We start from the raw sequence: 21,118 nt of genomic DNA, 5'->3' as shown, positions 1-21,118 counted from the left end.
AGTGCATATATGAACAACGATCGCCGACACCGGCACAAATGCATGCTCTGGATTGTCCACTCAGTGGACGGCTTGCTTTCACCTTCGCCTGTCCAATCAGCGAACGGCTTGCTTCGCCTTCGCCCAGCAGACGCCAATACGATGGCGTCGTAAGATGGCGTCGTATCGGCAGTTAATCGGATGCTTTTGGGCCCCAATGTCGGCTAATTCAGATTTTTAGAGTGCGGCTGTACGTGATAAACAAAGAGCGCAGTTCATAGATCGTAAATCCATTAGTGCCGTGGGCATCGGGTCACTGGGTGCGGCGTAAAAGGGATAACAAAGTCGAGTCCTTATGCTATTATTATATAGATTGTAACCTATTATTGTAACCTATTATTGTAACCTATTATTGTAATTCTTGTAACCTATTATTGTAATTATTGTAACCTGTTATTGTAATTATTGTAACCTGTTAACATTCTTTCAATTGAAAAAAAATTTGTAATTCACTAATTCAGCCGACGGCTGAAAGTCTTTTTTGAAATAAACCGATTATTATTATTATTATCATTATTATTATTACTACTTGTGAAAATCGAAGATTTTTTAAAAGCATATTGGTTGGTCTTGTGCGTTATTCTGTCTGTGTCTGTTTGCCAATCACCTGCAGGTCACAATTTTAAACCGATGTCTACAGTCACCAAATCGTAGAGTTGGTCATAAAGAAGAAGCCTATTGATTTTGAGGTCAAAAGGTCAACATAGGCCAAAGGTCAACAACTGTCAAATTTCTAAAATTCTCAATTTTCATCTGATTGACTTGAAATTTGAGAAGGATTCACATATCTGGTCACTGAATTCAAGCACCAATTATTTTTGAGGTCATCGTAGGCCAAAAGGTGAACATAGGCCACATTTCTAAAATCGTCAATTTTCATCTGATTGACTTGAAAGTTGAAAAGGATTTGCATATCAGATCTCTGACATATATCTTGTTGTTATTATTATTAAATGTCTCTGAGATTTGTGGGGATTCTACAAAGCTCCTTGCCACCATGTAATACTGATCAACATAGTAAAGTGTTATTTTGGTTTTCATGCTGGATAGAAATTTGTTAATATTCCACATCTTCATCACTCATCTCATTTCATAACCAGACTAGGTGGCATAATGTGTCCGCTCTCAGGCTGGGAGGTCGGAGGTACAATTCTGATGCTGGCCAGGTCAAACAAAATATTTATATTGTCACTTCCCCCAAACTCTGCTTCTGTGTTTGTCTGAAAAGTGCAGTGTTGTCTCATGTATTGGTTTGCATGTGTGTGCGCGATTTGTGTTGCAGCTCTTCAAACCTTATAAAAAAAACTCATATTCTTTGACACAAGGTCTTTAAATGCAATGCATCACAGGCACGAGGAATATAAAATGTTACTGGAGCCAGGTCATGTGACTGACCAGGATCGATGAAGCTGTGAAATTTCTTAATAATTCCTTCACGAAGAGAGTACGCTATGGCTGCTACCTCGCAGGGCAAAACACGCAGCTCATGTGTAGGTGGAAGAATGGCCAGGGACTGAAAATCCAAGAATACAAGCACCTGGGTGGACGGGTCTGTTCGGAAAAGAAAAAGCACATTTAAATTATTTAATCAGGCAGTGGTGGTATTGACAAATTGCTTGAAGAACATTTTCTTGAAGCCAAAGTGTTCAAGGTACAGCCTGAACCACAAAAGGAAAAAGGAAATATTGCCCTCTGGTGCTTTGACATCCATTAATATCACCCTCGATGCAAGGATGGCATACCATATGCAGGGATACCTCAATTTAGGTCTTGGATATGTACTTCAAAAGTGCGACATGAATCGAACCGACTCCAATTGAATCATTTTTCCCCATAAGATGCACAGTAATGGAATAAGGCTGTGGGGGGTGATGAAAGAGGAGGGTAGGGGAGGAAGGGGGAAGTCATAATTTTCACCTACGATTTTACCTGCTTGGCTTAAACAGAGATAAATAATGTAAACAGTCATTCTAAAACATATTTTGACAGTTTAAAAAAAAGGAAATTAAATAATTTTATTAATATATAGGGTGGCCACAATGTCTCGTCATCCTTGTAAAAATTGTGACATCCCCCTTTATCATATTGCTGATAACTGAAGGGTTCTACAAGTACTCATACTCATACAAAAAAAGTACTCATACCACTTCTACAAGTACTCATACATACTTTTTCAGTACTCCATGCAATATTTCTACTTTTCAGATCTGGCAACACTGTACGATGGTTGCCGGCAGGCACACGGCATCAAGGTTTGCCGTGCGGCAGTGAAGTGCAACGTATCACTGTACAAAAAATCTGTCGCACTTCAACGCTGACATGTCTCGAAATGGAAAACCATGTGTGGCTGCGTGCGTGACTTGCAAGCTTCATAACATTAACGATATCAACGTCCTAAGGTGAGACTGGGCATTGGGCAAGCTCAGGAAAAAAGGCAACGGAAAACGAGGCTTGAATGATGTAAAGAGACGTAATTCAAATCCTGGGTACCGAGTGATTGTCGACGCAACTTCAAAATCAACGTAAATGGAGGCAACGTAAATTGCGGTATCCCTGAACAAGACTAAATGAGCACCAGAGAAACAAACTAGGCTGTCCAACATAATGCAAAGTCTGAAAAAATTAATCATTACCAAGATTCCAAACGGCCAATTTACATTTTATAGTTAGTCAAATAGGCAAAAAGGCGGCAGCAATATAGGCGACAAAAAGGATTGGCGTCAGGAAGGGCATCCGGCCGTAAAACATTGCTTCAAAAAGGGGACCAAAAAACAACAACAACCTCGGTGCCCGAAAAAGGCCAACCCCCGCTTGCGGGGAAAAATGGCCTCTAAAGGTGGTTTTTAGTTAGTCAACAATGCACTTTGGTGATACTTCTTAATCATTCTTTCCCCACACTTGTTGATACTTGCAGGCAAAACTCACCTTTTCCACATGTCAATGTCCAATCAGTCGATTCCATTACTGCCATCCTTATCAACTGGTCCCTGCAACATACCATGAAGTTACATTGGGCATCATAACATGTAAACTTTTTATGGTAAAGATTTTGGGATTCCATGTAATGATGCATCTCATATTGTCTGCCTTGCACTCCGGGCATAGCGGACTTGGCAATCTATTTTTTTTGTCTCGGTTCAAAGCTAGTTGGATTTAGGCCATATGAAACCTTTTTCCCAATGGCTGACATAAGTAAATTCCACAAAAAGTTTGCATTCCACTACATTTACACCTGACCAAGCTACAATTCTTCCCATTACAATATAACGAAGTTGAGTCACCTGATCAAGATTTAGTTATTTAGATTCAAGCACAACATCCAGAAAATTTACTTTTAAAAGCAGTGGCAAAAGTAACCTGGAGAGTGCAACACTGCACTAATAGGCCAAATGGCCTAATCTCCTTTTGTTAGATGTCGTACAGGATTGTGCGACACCTACTCACACTCACTGTATACCCATGGAGAGACTGTGGAACCTCAGCACACAAGTCAGAAAAACAACTTTTTTTAATGAACAAAAACATGCCAGGATGGAATTGCCAAAAACAACCAAGGAAGGTAGGAAGGAATGACAAGGTAGGAATGACACCACAATCCTCAACAAACAAAGTCACCCGAAGCATTATGTTTTTCGGTCGTCTTTCGTCCATCCGTGATACGTGTTCGTTACCGTTGATAACTTAAGAACAACTGCAGGGATCCAAGTTAAACTTGGTACAAGTACAGTACGTATAATGACGTAAAGATAAACTGATTTGATTATGGGGTCAAGAGGTTAAAGGTATAATAATAAAATAATTTAAAAATCAGAGGTTATGCAAAGTAAAGTCCTGTTACCAAGATAACTTGTGAACTAGTAATAACATTGTGACCAAGCTCGATACAAGTACATATTATGATGCAAAGATGAAATGATTGGACTTTATCATCAAGAGGTCAAAGGTCATGTCAGTTAATACTGTCGTTATCAAAGTCAGGATTTGAACTAAACCGAGTGCATGCACCATGATACATCTGTACAGATTAGACATCGAGGTCACATGATCTTGAGGTTTCATGTCAAAGTTAAAGTAAGCAAAGACCAAGGGCCAAACTTATGAAAGGCGCTTATCGATCGTCTTGCTAACACACGCCTATCCCTTAAACGGTGACAAAAACATTGTTGTACACACACACCTAATCGCGCGTCTAAACAGCCGATGAACATGTGAAACACCGCCCATATCTCCAAATCCAATTGAAACAAGCGTTATGCCTCGGTCCCCCGTCGGTGAAGTGATGCGAGTTGACAAAGTGGAAGACACAAGGCGGCCATCTTCGATTTTGACGTGGCGGCCCAATTTTCAATAGCGTTCTTCCTTATGCCTAGATACACCCACACACCAGATTAGAAGTTGGTACTTCGCTTATTTTTCAAGATATTTCGCTCACAAGGTTCAGACATATATATGGTGACGGCCATCTTGGATTTTGACGTGGCGACCCAATTTTCAATAGCGTTCTTCCTTGTGCCTAGATACTGTAGAAGTAGATACATGTACGCGGATACTGATGCTGGATACCTAGATACCTAGATACTGTACTGTAGTACATATGTGGTTACCATTTTGTGTGGTTCCTTCTTGACAGAACGGGATACCTGCCTAACGACAAGGCGGTTGACTTTGGTGTAATTGAGCATCTACCTATCAGTGGTGACTCATCTACGGACCAATCAGGGAGATTGGTTCGTGGAACAGCCACAGGTAAGGGACGGTGCTCCAGAAGTCAGCTGAAATCGGAAATTGAGTGGAGTGGAGAGTTTCTTCCTGGAATTACGAACAATCTAGGAGACAACGCATCAAAGCCTACTTTGTACAAGGTGGAACAAACTCCGACTTTCCTTACAGTGCACACAGTGTATGGTTGTAGCTGAAAGTGCAGATCGTCGTAGTTTGCCGAGTACATTCAGTGGGTATTGTGTGATATCACATACGGACAACATGGGAAGTGCAGTCTGTAAACGAAAGGGAGGCCAACTGGATATTCCACAGAAAGGTACTTGTACATATTACATGTACAATCATTATGGTATAGAGGCCATTAAAGAGGTTGAGAACTGGTATTTGTGGACAAAAGGACATGCCAAGGAGTTTCCAAGAGACGGGACATTTGAGCGAAGCCGATTGGAGAGATTAGGACAAGAATTGGAAGCCAGAAAGAGACAGAACCTAATGGTAGACTGGCTGGCATTCCATCATTGGGATGATGAGTCTAGGAAGTGGGAACAGCAAGAAAGGACAATGGACCTAGAACATAAACTAAAGGTGATACAGGATACGTTGGAGGAGATAAACGCGCAAATGCCTCTGAACATAGGAATGAAAGTGACATTTGCCCCACCCAATCCCGACCTGTGTCCCCAAACAGAACAGCATAGAAGGTCCTCCTATGACCCAACGGAAAATCAGAGATCTGATCGGCAAGGAAGAAATAGAAGAGAAAAAGTGGAAAGAACAAAGGATACTGATCAGTGTTTCAGGTGTGGAGAACGAGGACACTGGAAAAGAAACTGTCCGTATTCCAACAGGAGACAATTTGGCAGGGAAAAACAAGATTGAGGGTACCAGCAATCACCCGCACCTCAGACAACGGACAGGCTCCCGTTGTTGCAGACCCCAAACGAGGATTGGCCTCAACAGACTAGATGGACATCTAAACCCTATAACTATAACTAGACCAATATGAGCAAATGTCTGTGCTTCCTTTGGCTGCAAAGTCTTCTGAGCAAGAATAATTCATTTTTGTTCATTGGCAATGTAATACTTAATTGTTTAAGTTCCATAAAATTCCCAGAAAAGGAAGAGATTAAAATTGAATGCAGATATTGGGAAGTCTGGAAAATTGAAGTAAAAGGACCCCAGATTGGACTTGAGTATTGGCTATAGTTCAGGAAATCCTATACTTGACAACTGTAAACATGTGTTTATGGGGCATCATGGAGACTTGAAATAAAAGACAAATTTTTGGGAACAATTGATTTACCAATTGGTGGGGAACGCCATGGGAGTCACAGGATGATAATGTGGGTTTGTGGGACAAATTGACATTGTTCATCTGGTATGCGAGTGTGTGTTTTAATCAATTTTTGGTTAAATAATATGGCAATAATTAATTGACCATGAAGTAAAAAGGGAACTGCACATTTAAATAATGATAGACCAGATGGGAAAAAAACTGGATAATCTATTGTGGGACAAAACGTTGGTCTAAATGTGGACATTAATGGACAAATGTGGACATTGTCTGTGTTTCAAAAAATTGTGTCTGTGTTTCTAAAAATTGATGGACGCAAATTGATGGACAGACTTTACAGAAATGACACCCACCCTGATATGGAAATAATGGTTCAGATGCAAACTAGTGTACATAATGCATGAGCTTGTGTAACTTTCAAAAGATTGCTGAAAACGGCAGTATACCTGCCTCGAAATAAATAACATGATATGGTTGGGATAAAATATCCATGTAATAAAAGACATAATTTGATTATGAAGGTTATCTCAATTGAAAAAGCAGATGGAAATGCAAAGATTGCTCCTCTTTTGATGTGCTGAGTTACAAGCAGCCATTAATTAACAGTATGAAATTGTGAGTAACCTTGGGATTCCATTTTTCGATAATGCTTATATGAGGACACAAAGCTATTTATGGATATGAGCTTCATATAATTAAAAGGTAATGATATGCCTTTGGGAGTAAAATTAGTCAAATTTGTAAGGGATCTTACACGGACTTAGCAGAGTCTCTTAGAGAGTCTCTCTGTTCACGAATTTCTGATACATATAAATTTGGATTTTATCAGAATGTAAAATTGTGCTGTAGGAATGGATGGGTATTACGGGTAGATAATACGTTTTAACAAACAAAGACAGATGTGATAATGGGGAAGAGCTCACTAAGATGAGCCGGATGATTTATGAAAGGAGATTTTAAAATACTGCTTGAGAATAGTAATATTTTGATAAGTACCAGGGAATTGGTTCTGGGTAGAGACAAAATTGTTGAATGGATAACACAAGAAATGGTAATGGTAGACCTCAATGTATCTTGACTTATGAAGTAGAATGACATAATGAGTGAATACTTTTATGAAACTTGTTAAATTAAATGAGATATTACTAAGACTCAGAGTTATGATTCTTCCTTAGGGAAGTTGAATGACAGCTCCAAATCAATGGATCTATAATAAACTAAAGTATGGATGATATATTTTGTTTGTAAAAAACAAACAAAAAAACAATAATAATAATAGAATGCATTTATGGCAGTAAACGATAGTGGAATTTTACATGCAGCCGAATTGTCCTGAGGTTATGCATCAATATGATTAAAAATCCCAGGTTTTATATCTGGTGGAGGTCTCATGTGGAAGTATAATTGCTTAGTAGATAAAAAGGTACTGCATGTAAACAGAAACTTCTACAGCCATAAAAGCCAAACACATTGGGAAAACTGTAATTACATACATAAGTTGCAGCTGAGAATTTTGGTAAACCAATTTTGGTAAACAAACTTTATTTGGAAAATATTTCCAAAGGTCTATTCAAATGTTACAGTGTGACAATTGTCAAGGGAAAAGACCCATTGGATGAATAAGATCTGTATTAGTACGATTGTAAATAAAATGCCTAAGAGTTAAGGGATAAGGGAGCAAAATATCATGATTACACAAAGGGGGGTGCTTTTGCATGGTTGGGAAATGTATTTGGAGGAGTAGCAGCTAAAATACTCCAATACCTATTTGTTGGGTTGGTAATTATATCGACAATAGTTTTAGTCGTGGCTTGCCTAAAAGCTTTGGTGACGGTGTGTCTGAACAAAATAACTAACCATGAAATGGTATCGAGAGAGGAACCAAATGTGAATTCCAATGAGAAAGACCTTTATGGTAACTTGGAAACAGAAATAAAAAGACTGAATCACATACTGATACAAATGGACGAGATAGAGTCGGAATAATGTCGGAAAGTCGGAAAATAGTCGAATAATGTCGGAATAAGTCGGAAAAAAGAATGTTATGAATTGTGCCAGTCTTAAAAGGCCTGTGAACTGATGTCACCAAAAGTTTGGAACCATGAAAGTTGATGTGGCATAACGTACCATTTTTGAATATAAAATACTACCAGTAGAAACTATTAAAATAATTCAAGTAAAAAAAAAAAAAATAAAATAAAAAGTGAGGAATCTATGATAATGAATACATTATGCATAGTTTGTGTGTGATTAGATATTCCTGTTTGTGATTTTAGTTATATTTACCTATTACGAAGGAATTTATTCCTTTTTGATTTGCATTACAAAGACTACACGATTTAATTTTTCGAACTATGTTAACCTGAAAGCGACTTTATACAACTTTAACTTTTAAAAGGAACTTTAAAAACTTTTTATAACTTTAACATTAATTTTTAATGTTTATAAACTGTATGTTAACCTTTGTGAAATATATGAATAAATATAACCTTTTGAATGGTTAAAGGAAAAACAGCAAACTGTTGAATGTGAAGCTGTTATAAGATATACACGATCAGTTAGAACATGGTAACATCATGCCAAGGTGTACCCTACCTGATCCAGAGTGTGTTTGAGAGCAGATTCAGATATGGCTGAATGAAGAACAACCAGTTAACAGCTACGAAATGAAGCAATAACTGCTTTGGAAAGAGAGTGAACAAAAAAAATTTGGCAAGAGATGATTACGTGTGGCATACACCCTCCCTTTGAAGAATGGCAAAGGCATCTTCCTCTAAGATTGGAAAGGATGTTCACCTTCACCAAGAAAATTTTGTGACCACTGGCCTGGGTCACATTGTAATGAGTGAGCGAAAGGCGATCACTTGCTCCTGTTCAGGGCCTGGAACATCAAACACATCAGCAATTGTTGGATGACAACATGCTACTTGCAACTTCTACTGGACGCTGTGACGTCATTGCTCCAACAATGGCCAGGGAACCAGCGCGGAGTTGTAAGTGGATGGCCTTGCCTCTTTTTTCTACACTGGGCTTCCATAATTCCGCTGGCTGTTCCTGGCGTGGACCACGGACAACTTGAACACCACGGTCCTAACACCGCTATGGATGGACCTGTTATCTCGGGTCCACGTCCTGCCGGTCGACCAACATCACAGCACTTGCTGCCCACTCACGATGAGTGAGGAGGCAGGTCAATGACAACTGGACGACAGCCTTGTTCAAGATCTGCTACGGCTCATGGCAAGAGTGGCAAGTATGCTACATGTGGAGCAGGGTCAGTTTGTGATCTTGCCCACCTAACATGATAGCGGAAAACCTATGCGGAATAGTGTAGGTGCCCCAAGGCAGTGTGCTGGGCCCTGTGCTTTTTCTGGTCTTTATCAATGATCTCTCCGACTCTCTGGAAAATCCTCTGTATCTCTTTGCTGATGACTCCACTCTCTGCCGCTCCATTCCTCTTCCCTCAGATCGGCAGTCTGCAGCCTCCTCACTCTCTGAAGACCTGGACAAAATCACAGACTGGTCAAACATGTGGAACATGTCTTTCAATCCTGACAAATCTCACACTCTTACTATGTCTCTCCGAAAAGATCGACTGGACAACCCTCCCATCTACTTTCTCAACAATCCTCTCCAAGAAGTTCTGTCGCTCAAGCTTTTGGGTCTCACCATCTGCCATGATCTTTCTTGGGAAAACCACATTTCCAAGCTGGCCTCCAAAGCCAGTCGCCGACTGGGCATCCTCCGTCGTGCGAAGTCCTTCCTAGGCACACCTGAGCTCCTCACCACATACAAGGCTTTCATCCGCAGCTCAATGGAATACTGTTCTCCCCTATGGGCTGGTGCTCCTGCCTCACACCTGGCTCGGCTTCACGCTGTTGAATCCAAAGCTTTCAGAATCATTGGAATCTCCCGCGATGAAGCTATCTCTGAGGGCCTTTCACTCACTCACCGCAGGCAGGTAGGTGGTCTTTCTGTCTTCTACCGACTCCTCTCCGGCCTTGCTCCCCCAGCTCTCTCTGTGCTCTGTCCCCCAAATATTCCTACAGGTCGCACAAGATCTGCCAGCCACCCTCTGATGGTTAAACTGCCGAAATCTCGGCTCTCTGCTCACCTTCACTCTTTCATTCCTCTTTTCTCCCGCCTCTGGAACAAACTCCCACACTCACTTCAATCACACTCCTCCCTCCAGGTCTTCAAAACAGCTGTTCACCACCATCTCTTATCTTCCCCCATCCAAAACCTTGATCTTTTCTACCCCCACTAATTCACCCCAGATCCACCTTGTTTGAAATTCCAACTTCTTTCCTGGAAGTCTTGGCAGTGTCCATATGTTTTATACCTCTCCCACCCCCCCCCCCCCCTTCCCATGCTTCCCCCCCAAAGCCCTCTCCCTCCCACAGTTCTCTCGATGTCTCCATGTCTCTCGGTCCCTGCTCTCAAATGTTGTGTTTGTGTCCTTCCCCCTCTCTCCCCATCTTGTCTACCACTCCCGATGTTCTTTGTTTTGTGTGTCTGTTTGTCTTTCTGTGTGATTAATGTTCGCTCTTTCACGAGCCTCGATCTTGTATACAAAAAAAAAAAAAAAAAAAAAAAAAACTTGAATTTCAACCATATAAGTGATCAGCTTTTTCAAACAGAAGTTCAGCATTCACTCTGCAACAAGCACCTTGGAATCAACATGGCTGAATGTTTCAGATGCTTTAACATGAAATCATGCTGATAGTATTACCAAGATAATGGTGAAATGAATAAAGCACATTACAGTAATAATCTTCATGATGGACTGGAATTTTGTGCAGTTGTATAAGGTGAAGTTTGTTTGCAGAGACACTTGGGATGCTAACTGATGTAAATGCAATAAACTGAACTGTTTAAAATTGGTGAATTCGACGAACAAGAGAACGCCTTCTGATGAGCAGATTCTTCAATGGAAATGGTGTATGCCTCAGGTAATGGAAAATTTTGATATCCAAATAGGTAAATTGAAGACCTTCTAATTGCCCTATGAAAAGGACAGAAAAAGGGAGGAGTGCAGAAGTAGGACTTCTACATGGATTAATTAATGAATACTATCTTGAATTAATTGTAGTTCTTGCAGGAAAATCACAGAGTTTGTATAAAATGTCTGAACCATTTCATCTCTTTATACATATGGAAAATGTATTCCTTGAGCTGAATAATGAGTAATGTTGTATTGGGAATTGTGAGGTGGAAAGAACATGTGGTCGAACCGAATTCTTTTTTAGCAATGCTTGTATGAAATCAGATGTACATTCGTCAGGCTGACAGAGATCCAAAGGGAGTACTGCAGTGAGGATCATGTTAAGAAGTAATGTCTGCTCAGGGAGACCCGAAAGGAACTTTTTTCTACAATACATCTGTTTGCTTATTTCTCAAAGCATACCTACGAGGTCTCATGATTTGCAAGAGCAAAGCCAGATGGAACCCTAATGTGTGCAAACCCCCATCTTTCCCTTGAGAGGGACTTCCAAGGACTTTTACATGCATAAAAGGGAAGTCGGAAAGCTGGGAAGGAAGGAAGGACGACTGACGTGCTCTACCATTATGTTGCGCAATTCTATGTTGTAACCAAGTGAACTCTGACATTTTGTATGTAATCTGTGCTTATTAGACCGAGATTTCTTCTTCCTAATGATACTTAATAAATTCTCCTAAAACCAACCGATTGGTGGACATTTATGAGACCAGCACACCTGTCTTCTTCCGCACCTCATCTCTCTCCAAATAATCTTTCTTTGACAATACACCCACACACCAAATTAGAAGTTGGTACTTCGCTTATTTTTCAAGATATTTCGCTCACAAGGTTCAGACATATATATGGTGGCGGCCATCTTGGATTTTAACGTGGCGACCCAATTTTCAACAGCGTTCTTCCTTATGCCGAGTTACACCCACACACCAAATTAGAAGTTGGTACTTCGCTTATTTTTCAAGATATTCAGCTCAAGGTTCAGACATACACGGCGGTGGCCATCTTGGATTTTGACGTGGGTTGCACCCACACACCAAATTCGAATGCGGTCCTTCGCTCACGCACGGGAAAACCATAGCCCCCCTTTCGCTCCGTGGTGCGACGGGGGACAACTAGAACGCCACTCAGTAGAGCGCATACCCCCGCCGTGGGTTTAGTTGGAATAATACGTTTTGTTTAACATCCCCTCTCCCCAAAACAATAAATGAAAAAGAAAGTAGGCCCTAACTGTCAGACAACTTATTTTGATATATCTCGGAATTGGAGGAGAAAAACACCATTTAAGAATAAGAATAAAAGCTTTAATGCAGTAAAACAGAAAAAATCTTTCCCAAAAAAATTCCTGGATCCAGAATAATATCCTGAGCTTCACCAAAAACTAATCAATTCTTCCTTATCCCAAGGGCAATCATCCCACCATCCAACCAACACACACACACACACACACACACACACACACACACACACACACACACACACACACACACACACACACACACACACACACACACACACACACACACACACACACACACACACACACACACACACACACACACACACACACACACACACACACACACACGATCGAATGCATTAGCCCCTGGCGGGAGTAATAAACCTGAAAATCGCAGAGCCAGAACCAGAATTATTTATTTGGTCTGGGAAGCCCATGTGAGGTTTCTTCTTCAGCCTCACAACCCTGGGTGAATATGTGATCTTTAAAAAAAAAAAAGTCAGAATTTTGCCAAATCTGTTTTATTCGTTTGTTAAAATACCTCAGCCATTGACAAATCTGGAATTATAATTTTATTTGAGGTTCAAATTAACCCGGGAGATTGTGTCAAACGATGCCTGCAAGTCTGTACATGTGATAAACATAATTAATCGTCCACAGTCGAAGACTTCTTCACGCAATCACAACTTCTAGCTTCCAGACCGTACGTCCAATCATCTTCAAATTTTGCACACTTGTTACTCTTCATGACTTCTACTACAGTATGAAGTTTCACGTCGATCATGGAAGTGGTTCAAGAGATATAAATGTTTTTATTATTTGCGTTTAATTAACGATGTCTGCCAAACAACGTGACCTATCGCAAATTCCAAAAGGACATTTTAGTAGACCGATATGCTGAACAGATCTGTGAAGTTTCCCTTCGATTGGATCACAAATGAGGGAGGAGCTAGATTTTAAAGGTTTGTGCTTAAAAACGTCGTAACTCTGAAACCATTACAGAAATATGGAAAGAAGAAAATATACATGTAACCTGCGAACGTAACAAGTGTAACTCATGTATACAGTACATACGTGAATAAAATTCGATACAAAAAGATGTCTTTTTAGGGGGTAATTGAGTTCAAGCTACATCTTCTCCAAGGGAGGTGGTGGAATCTGACAGGGGTTTCGGTATTTGGTTCGGCCAATGTCATGTGTCGAGCCCCACGGAGCTCGATTTTTCATTTCTGCCCCAAGGTCACGAAATTTAGAAAAGTCGATTTTTGATGGTTTTATTACATTGTTCGTTTCCTGATAGGGTGAAATGTCGTACATGATCTTATATTATCACATACATCATGAAATACAAGTTTTCCAACAAATTTTCGAATCTTCGACCTTTGACCATTGAAGGTCACAAAGGTCAAATTTTCAAAGTTGTCGGAATCGAACCGAATTTTCGGTATTGTGTAGCTAACTAACCTCATAACTGATGATACATTATTTTCGATATCATTTCAAGGTCAGTAACCTTCGTTTTTACATTTCCGAGCCTGTTTCGGTTATAGTCCGTCCTTCGTCATTGAATACCGCTCGCTCGTGAACCATCGTCGTCTCCTGATTTGTTGGTTCACGATTTATCAAGTGACCACTATATTCGTCATGTGTGTGCGTCTGTCTGTGTGTGTCTGTCTGTCTGTCTGTCCGCAGCATAACTACCCGATGATATCATCCGATCTTGATGAAACTTGGGTGGGAGGTTGATATCATGATCTAGTTGTGTCCTGCCTGGAGTGGGCGGAGCCACGCCCGAAAAAGATGTCTGTTTAGGGGGTAATCAATTTCAAGCTACATCTTCTCCGAGGGGTTTCGTGGAATCTGACAGGGGTCTCGATATTTGGTTCGATCAATGTCATGTGTCTAGCCCTACCGAGCTCGATTTTTCATTTTCGCCCCAAGGTCACGAAATTTAGAAAAGTCGATTTTTGATGGTTTTATTACATTGTTCGCTGATAGGGTGAAATGTCGTACATGATCTTATATTATCACATAAATAATGAAATACAAGTTTTCCAACAAATTTCAGAATCCTCGACCTTTGACACAGAGTCACAAAGGTCAAATTTTCGAAGTTGTCGGAATCGAACCGAATTTTCGGTATTGTGTAGCCAACTAGTCTCATAACAGATAATACATTCCTATGTATATATATTTCCAATGTCGGTTTTGACCTTTGTCATTGAATACCGCTCGCTCGTGAACCATCGTCGTCTCCCGACTTGTTGGTTCACGAGTTATCAAGTGACCACTATATTCGTAACGTGCGTGCGTCTGTCTGTGTGTGTGTGTGTGTTTGTCTGTCCGCAGCATAACTACCCGATGATATCATCCGATCTTGATGAAACTTGGGTGGGAGGTTGATATCATGATCTAGTTGTGTCCTGCCTAGAGTGGGCGTATTGCACCCATTGTGGGCGGAGCCACGCCCGAAAAAGATGTCTTTTTAGAGGGTAATCGTGTTCAAGCTGCATCTTCTCTGAGGGGTTTGGTGGAATCTGACAGGGGTTTCGATATTTGGTTAGGCCAATGTCATGTGTCTAGCCCCACGGAGCTCGATTTTTCATTTTTCATTATTTCTTTATTTATTTTTTCATTTAATTTTTCACCGAATTTTCGGTATTGTGTAGCTAACCAACCTCATAACTGATTATACATGATTTTCGATCTCATTTCAAGGTCAGTAACCTTCGTTTTGACATTTCCGGGCCTGGCCTGTCCGGGTCACTGAATTGAAAATTTATAGAACGCTCATAGTCCGTGAAAAGTGTAGCCGCTGTGTCGCCATCTTGGTTGGTACGACTCGACCGACTCGCTTCGCGGATCTCGTTTGTTTTGAACGTGTCCCAGATTTTAAAAGCAAGACAACTGTTAAAATGACATTTTGTGCGGTAATAAACTGCTCCAATCGGTTACGGAAGGGTTGTGGAAAGACGTTTCACAGCTGTTTCAAAGACGTTTGAATAAACATACAAAAACAAACATTTGCTCCATCTCTCTCTCCAACCTTGCGCTCCCTTGCTCCAACTCTCTCTCCAACCTTGCGCTCTCTTGCTCCAACTCTCTCTCCAACCTTGTGCTCTCTTGCTCCAACTCTCTCTCCAACCTTGCGCTCCCTTGCTCCAACTCTCTCTCCAACCTTGTGCTCTCTTGCTCCAACTTTCTCTCCAACCTTGTGCTCTCTTGCTCCAACTCTCTCTCCAACCTTGTGCTCTCTTGCTCCAACTCTCTCTCCAACCTTGTGCTCTCTTGCTCCAACTCTCTCTCCAACCTTGTGCTCTCTTGCGCCAACTCTCTCTCCAACCTTGTGCTCTCTTGCTCCAACTCTCTCTCCAAACTTGTGCTCTCTTGCTCCAACTTTCTCTCCAATCCTTGTTTGAAATTCCACCTTCTTTCCTGGAAGTCCTGGCAGTGTCCATATGTTTTATACCTCTCCCACCCCCCCCACCCCCCCTTCCCATGCCTCCCCCCAAAGCCCTCTCCCTCTCACAGATCTCTCGATGTCTCCATGTCTCTCGGTCCCTGCTCTCAAATGTTGTGTTTGTGTCCTTCCCCCTCTCTCCCCATCTTGTCTACCGCTCCCGATGTTATATGTTTTATGTGTCTGTTTGTCTTCCTGTGTGATTAATGTTCGCTCTTTCACGAGCCTCGATCTTGTATACAAAAAACAAACATTACATGTACACACGTTGTACACACAGACATGTACATTCTCCCGGCTGCTCACTCTGCCAACCATTTGGGCCTACTTAACAAAGTAGATTACATTTCATCACTCGTGGTGGTCCAACAAACCCAATTTGTTTTCAATGTTCGTCTTTCATTAATCATCCACTTTCTAAACTCCCCTCTTGCCCCTCCCATCCAAATCCCTCCCCTTGCACCTACACTCCTAAACTCCCCCCTTGCCCCGCCACTCTTAAACTCCCCCCCTACCCCTCCACTCCTGAACTCCCCCCTTGCCCTTCCACTCCTGAACTCCCCCCTTGCCCTTCCCCTCCTAAACTCCCCCCTCACTCCTCCCCTTCAAAACTCCCCCCCAACCCCTCCCATTCAAATCTCCCCCCATACCATTCCTCTCCAATTCTCCCTCCTCCCCCCTCCTCCTCAAAGCTGCCTCCTCCCCACTTCGTCTCCCTTCTATCTCATACCTCCACCCCCCCCAACCTTCTTCTTTCCTCTGCCCCCCCTCAAACAACCCCTCTCTGTGCCTCATCCCTTCACCTTCAAACCTTTCATCCTCCTCATCCTTCCCTTTCTTGGAACTCTTCTGCAATCGCTGACACACTAACAACTGCTCTCCCTACCTCCCCCTCTCATCCTTCATCTTACCCTACTCCTCCCCTCCCCTGTCCTGTACCCGATGCTCCCCCTCTCTCTTCATTAACGGTATGGACCTCAAACATCCGGGGCCTTCGCTCAAACCTGACTGATCTCTCCATACAGGTTGCTTCTGACAATCCAGACTTGATCTGCTTAACAGAGACTTTCCTCCTTCAAGATGTCTCTGATTCCTTAATATCTCTTCAGGGTTACTCCCTCCTCCGGTATGATAGACCTGAGCCTCGGCCTGGTGGTGGGGTGGCTATCTTTATCAAAAACTCTCTTCCTCACTCTCCTTGCACTGCCCTCTCTCCTCCTCACCCCCAGGAGTACCTCTGGCTACGGCTTCCTCTCCGCTCCCACCTTTTGTTCATATGTGTTCTGTACCGTCCCCCAAACAGTGATGACTCCATCTACATTTCACTGTCTGACAACATGGACCAACTTCTATCCACTCATCCCAACTCTCTCTTCCTCATATGTGGTGACTTCAATTGTCATCATGCCACCTGGTTGGGTGTGGGTTCCTCTCTCACCAGTCATGGCACCTCAGCAAAGGACTTCTGTGACTCACTGGGATTGACACAATCTGTCAATTTCCCGACCCGGATCTCAGCCAATGGAGTATCTTCTCTTCTAGACTTGGTTATGACTAACTTCCCTGCTAATGTCTGCTGCTCTTCTTCTGCTCCAATCGGTTCTTCTGATCATGTGCTTGTCAAAGTGGACATCTCTATGGCCATTCTCAGAGAGCCTCCTCAGCGTCGACGAGTCTGGCATTTCACTCAGGCCGACTGGGACGGTCTTCAAGCAGCCATCAATCGTCTGGATTGGTCTCCCATCTCCACTGCCTCTGACATCAATTCTTCCTGGGAATTCTTCCAAAGCAAACTGATCTCTCTCATGCACAGATTTATCCCATCTCGCCTTCAGTTGTCTTACCCTTCCTCCCGTCCATGGTACACTGAATCTTGTGGTGAGGCAGTTGCCCTGAAACAACTTGCCTTTGCCTCTTGGAAGGCTAATCCAACTGAAGGAAATCTCAGTTCCTTCCACCAAGCTCGGAACAAGTGTGTGTCTACCCTCAGGAGTGCCAGGAAGCACTATCTCTCCTCACTCAAGAATGAACTCTCAAACCTGTCTCCTTCCTCCAAATCCTGGTGGCGTCTGGTCAAATCCGTTTCTGGTGTTTGTTCCCCCTCCATCCCCTCCCTTACCTCAAATGGCCACACAGTTGACATCGCACGTGACAAAGCCGAATGCCTCAACTCTGTGTTTGCCTCAAAATCCTTAGTCCCAAACCCATCTCTCTCTGTTCCCACCTTTCCCAGTCGAACCAAACTGCTCCTGGACTCTGTGACCTTCTCTCCTGACAAGGTGGAGGAGTTTTTGTCAAACCTCGACTCTGATTCTGCAACTGGACCAGATGGCATCAGCCCACGGGTCCTAAAATCCTGCTCTGCCGCTCTATCTCACCCTCTCTCTGTTCTTTTCACCCTATCCTTTGCTCAAGGTCATCTGCCAGCATCCTGGAAATCAGCCAACATTACCGCTTTACACAAAAAAGGTGCAAAAACAGATCCTTGCAACTACAGACCAATCAGCCTGCTCCCAATTATCAGCAAAGTCATGGAATCCATCATTGCTTCGGATATGAAATCTTTCATCTTCTCCAATGGCTTGATCTCTGATCATCAATTTGGTTTCAGACCAGGTCACTCTACTCTGGACATGCTGCTTCTGCTGTCTCAACAATGGATGGAGGTCCTCAATGCCAAACAGGAAATCAGAGCTGTCTCCCTTGACATATCACGTGCCTTCGATACGGTCTGGCACCCAGCTCTGCTCACCAAACTCTCCTCCTATGGTATCCATGGAAATCTCCATGCATGGCTTGCGGACTTCCTCTCTGGTCGTAGTCAACGTGTGGCCCTGAATGGATTTCTCTCATCTCCCCTTCCCGTTCAGGCTGGAGTTCCCCAAGGCAGTGTGCTGGGCCCTGTGCTTTTTCTGGTCTTTATCAATGATCTCTCCGACTCTCTGGAAAATCCTCTGTATCTCTTGGCTGATGACTCCACTCTCTGCCGCTCCATTCCTCTTCCCTCAGATCGGCAGTCTGCAGCCTCCTCACTCTCTGAAGACCTGGACAAAATCACAGACTGGTCAAACATGTGGAACATGTCTTTCAATCCTGACAAATCTCACACTCTTACTATGTCTCTCCGAAAAGATCGACTGGACAACCCTCCCATCTACTTTCTCAACAATCCTCTCCAAGAAGTTCTGTCGCTCAAGCTTTTGGGTCTCACCATCTGCCATGATCTTTCTTGGGAAAACCACATTTCCAAGCTGGCCTCCAAAGCCAGTCGCCGACTGGGCATCCTCCATCGTGCAAAGTCCTTCCTAGGCACACCTGAGCTCCTCACCACATACAAGGCTTTCATCCGCAGCTCAATGGAATACTGTTCTCCCCTATGGGCTGGTGCTCCTGCTTCACACCTGGCTCGGCTTCACGCTGTTGAATCCAAAGCTTTCAGAATCATTGGAATCTCCCGCGATGAAGCTATCTCTGAGGGCCTTTCACTCACTCACCACAGGCAGGTAGGTAGGTGGTCTTTCTGTCTTCTACCGACTCCTCTCCGGCCTTGCTCCCCCAGCTCTCTCTGTGCTCTGTCCCCCAAATATTCCTACAGGTCGCACAAGATCTGCCAGCCACCCTCTGATGGTTAAACTGCCGAAATCTCGGCTCTCTGCTCACCTTCACTCTTTCATTCCTCTTTTCTCCCACCTCTGGAACAAACTCCCACACTCACTTCAATCACACTCCTCCCTCCAGGTCTTCAAAACAGCTGTTCACCACCATCTCTTATCTTCCCCCATCCAAAACCTTGATCTTTTCTACCCCCACTAATTCACCCCAGATCCACCTTGTTTGAAATTCCAACTTCTTTCCTGGAAGTCTTGGCAGTGTCCATATGTTTTATACCTCTCCCACCCCCCCCCCCACCCCCCCTTCCCATGCCTCCGCCCCAAAGCCATCTCCCTCCCACAGTTCTCTCGACGTCTCCATGTCTCTCGGTCCCTGCTCTCAAATGTTGTGTTTGTGTCCTTCCCCCTCTCTCCCCATCTTGTCTACCGCTCCCGATGTTATTTGTTTTGTGTGTCTGTTTTGTCTTTGTGTGATTAATGTTCGCTCTTTCACGAGCCTCGATCTTGTATACAAAAAAAAAAAAAAAAAATCACTTTAGTTTGCATTATTTTGATACGTAATAAAAAGACAGCTAAATTCTTGTTTTCAATTTTGACCAAAAACAAATCATTGTGAAATAATTCGGACAGACCGCAAGTTTCATGAAAATGTCCCGAGTTCTTCACGCTCCCAAAATAACAATATTTGTTCTCGAATTTTTTTTTGTGAAAAGGAAAGGACAAAGGAAAGTGTTATAGTAACTGTAATAGGTTTCCTATTGAAAAACGATCGCACAAAAGGTGAAAAAACGCAATCGCTTTTCGCTCTGAATTACTGCAAACGCATGACGGAAATCGGAAATCACCATCGCCCAGCATCGAGTGCCGACCAAGATGGCGCCCGGTAGCTGCATCTCCACCTGTGTGGTGTGAATGGCAATGGTCATTCCATATATTTTCAGTTCAGTGGTCCGGGTCCGTTTCGGTTATTGTCCGTCCTTTGCCATTGAATACCTTAAAAAATATAGCGATCAACATTTTTGAAAAGAACCAAGTCCCTGCAACGCTCGGTTTACCACACGGCCTTCCGCTAAAAAAAACATGGCGACAACCCAGCTCCCTGTTAACAGCAAAACACTCGCGATTACTCAAACAATGTGTCAGACACGGGAACACTCACGTCTGTTGTCGGCAAGAAGCGATTGGGACAAAATGGAAAATCAAATCACGAAGCACCGCGCGCCAAAGCTCCCCCTGTGCAAGACCGAATTTCTTCTTCTTCTTCTGCTTTTATTTCTTATTCTTCTTCTTCCTTTTCTAATAACGGCGTTTTCAGAGCCTCGAGCAGTTTCTTTATACCACGCCCCCAAAATAAAATGTGTATCGTAAGGTGCCTCCAACCCCTTGAAGTTTACATATTCCTGTCAAGTAATTTCAAATTTTCAACCCGTTTTTAAATAACTTTACAGACTTAGTCAGGGAGAACTATGCAATCCCGTGGGATTTTTCTGATTAGAAGATCCCACCTATATGAATGTGTTAAATAGGTACCAAAGAACATGAAAAACCATGTTGGCAATTTTGAAAGTGTTGCAGAGGGCAGCCATCTTGGATTTCAAAATGGACGTATTAAGGCCTCTTGTTGCTATAAGGCCATGAATGTTCTGTGAGGTTTAATAGGCTAAGTTTAGTAGTTGAACATACACTTATCAAGTCAAGGAATGAATATATGAAAATTCAAAATGACTGCCAATATGACATCAATATTTCATCCTTT

General features: G+C 42.7%; 1 protein-coding gene across 1 annotated transcript in view; it reads right to left on the bottom strand.

Annotated features, from left to right (window-relative positions):
* MAEL (maelstrom spermatogenic transposon silencer) overlaps positions 1–20,650 on the bottom strand; it is a 47,146-nt gene extending 26,496 nt beyond the window's left edge. The window contains exons 1-3 of the mRNA XM_068108717.2: positions 20,522–20,650; positions 2,965–3,026; positions 1,435–1,590 (exon numbers count right to left, since the gene is read on the bottom strand). Coding sequence (XP_067964818.2) covers positions 1,435–1,590; positions 2,965–3,010 — 202 coding nt within the window. The 5' untranslated portion in view covers positions 3,011–3,026; positions 20,522–20,650. The remainder of the gene's footprint in view (positions 1–1,434; positions 1,591–2,964; positions 3,027–20,521) is intronic.
* Between the last annotated feature and the right edge of the window lie 468 nt (positions 20,651–21,118).

Source organism: Myxine glutinosa, chromosome 2, assembly GCF_964187855.1.
Source record: "Myxine glutinosa chromosome 2, kmMyxGlut1.1, whole genome shotgun sequence".
Taxonomy (NCBI): domain Eukaryota; kingdom Metazoa; phylum Chordata; class Myxini; order Myxiniformes; family Myxinidae; genus Myxine; species Myxine glutinosa.
Note: the sequence above shows the minus strand (reverse complement) of the source record. Positions and strands in the feature narration are given on the sequence as shown.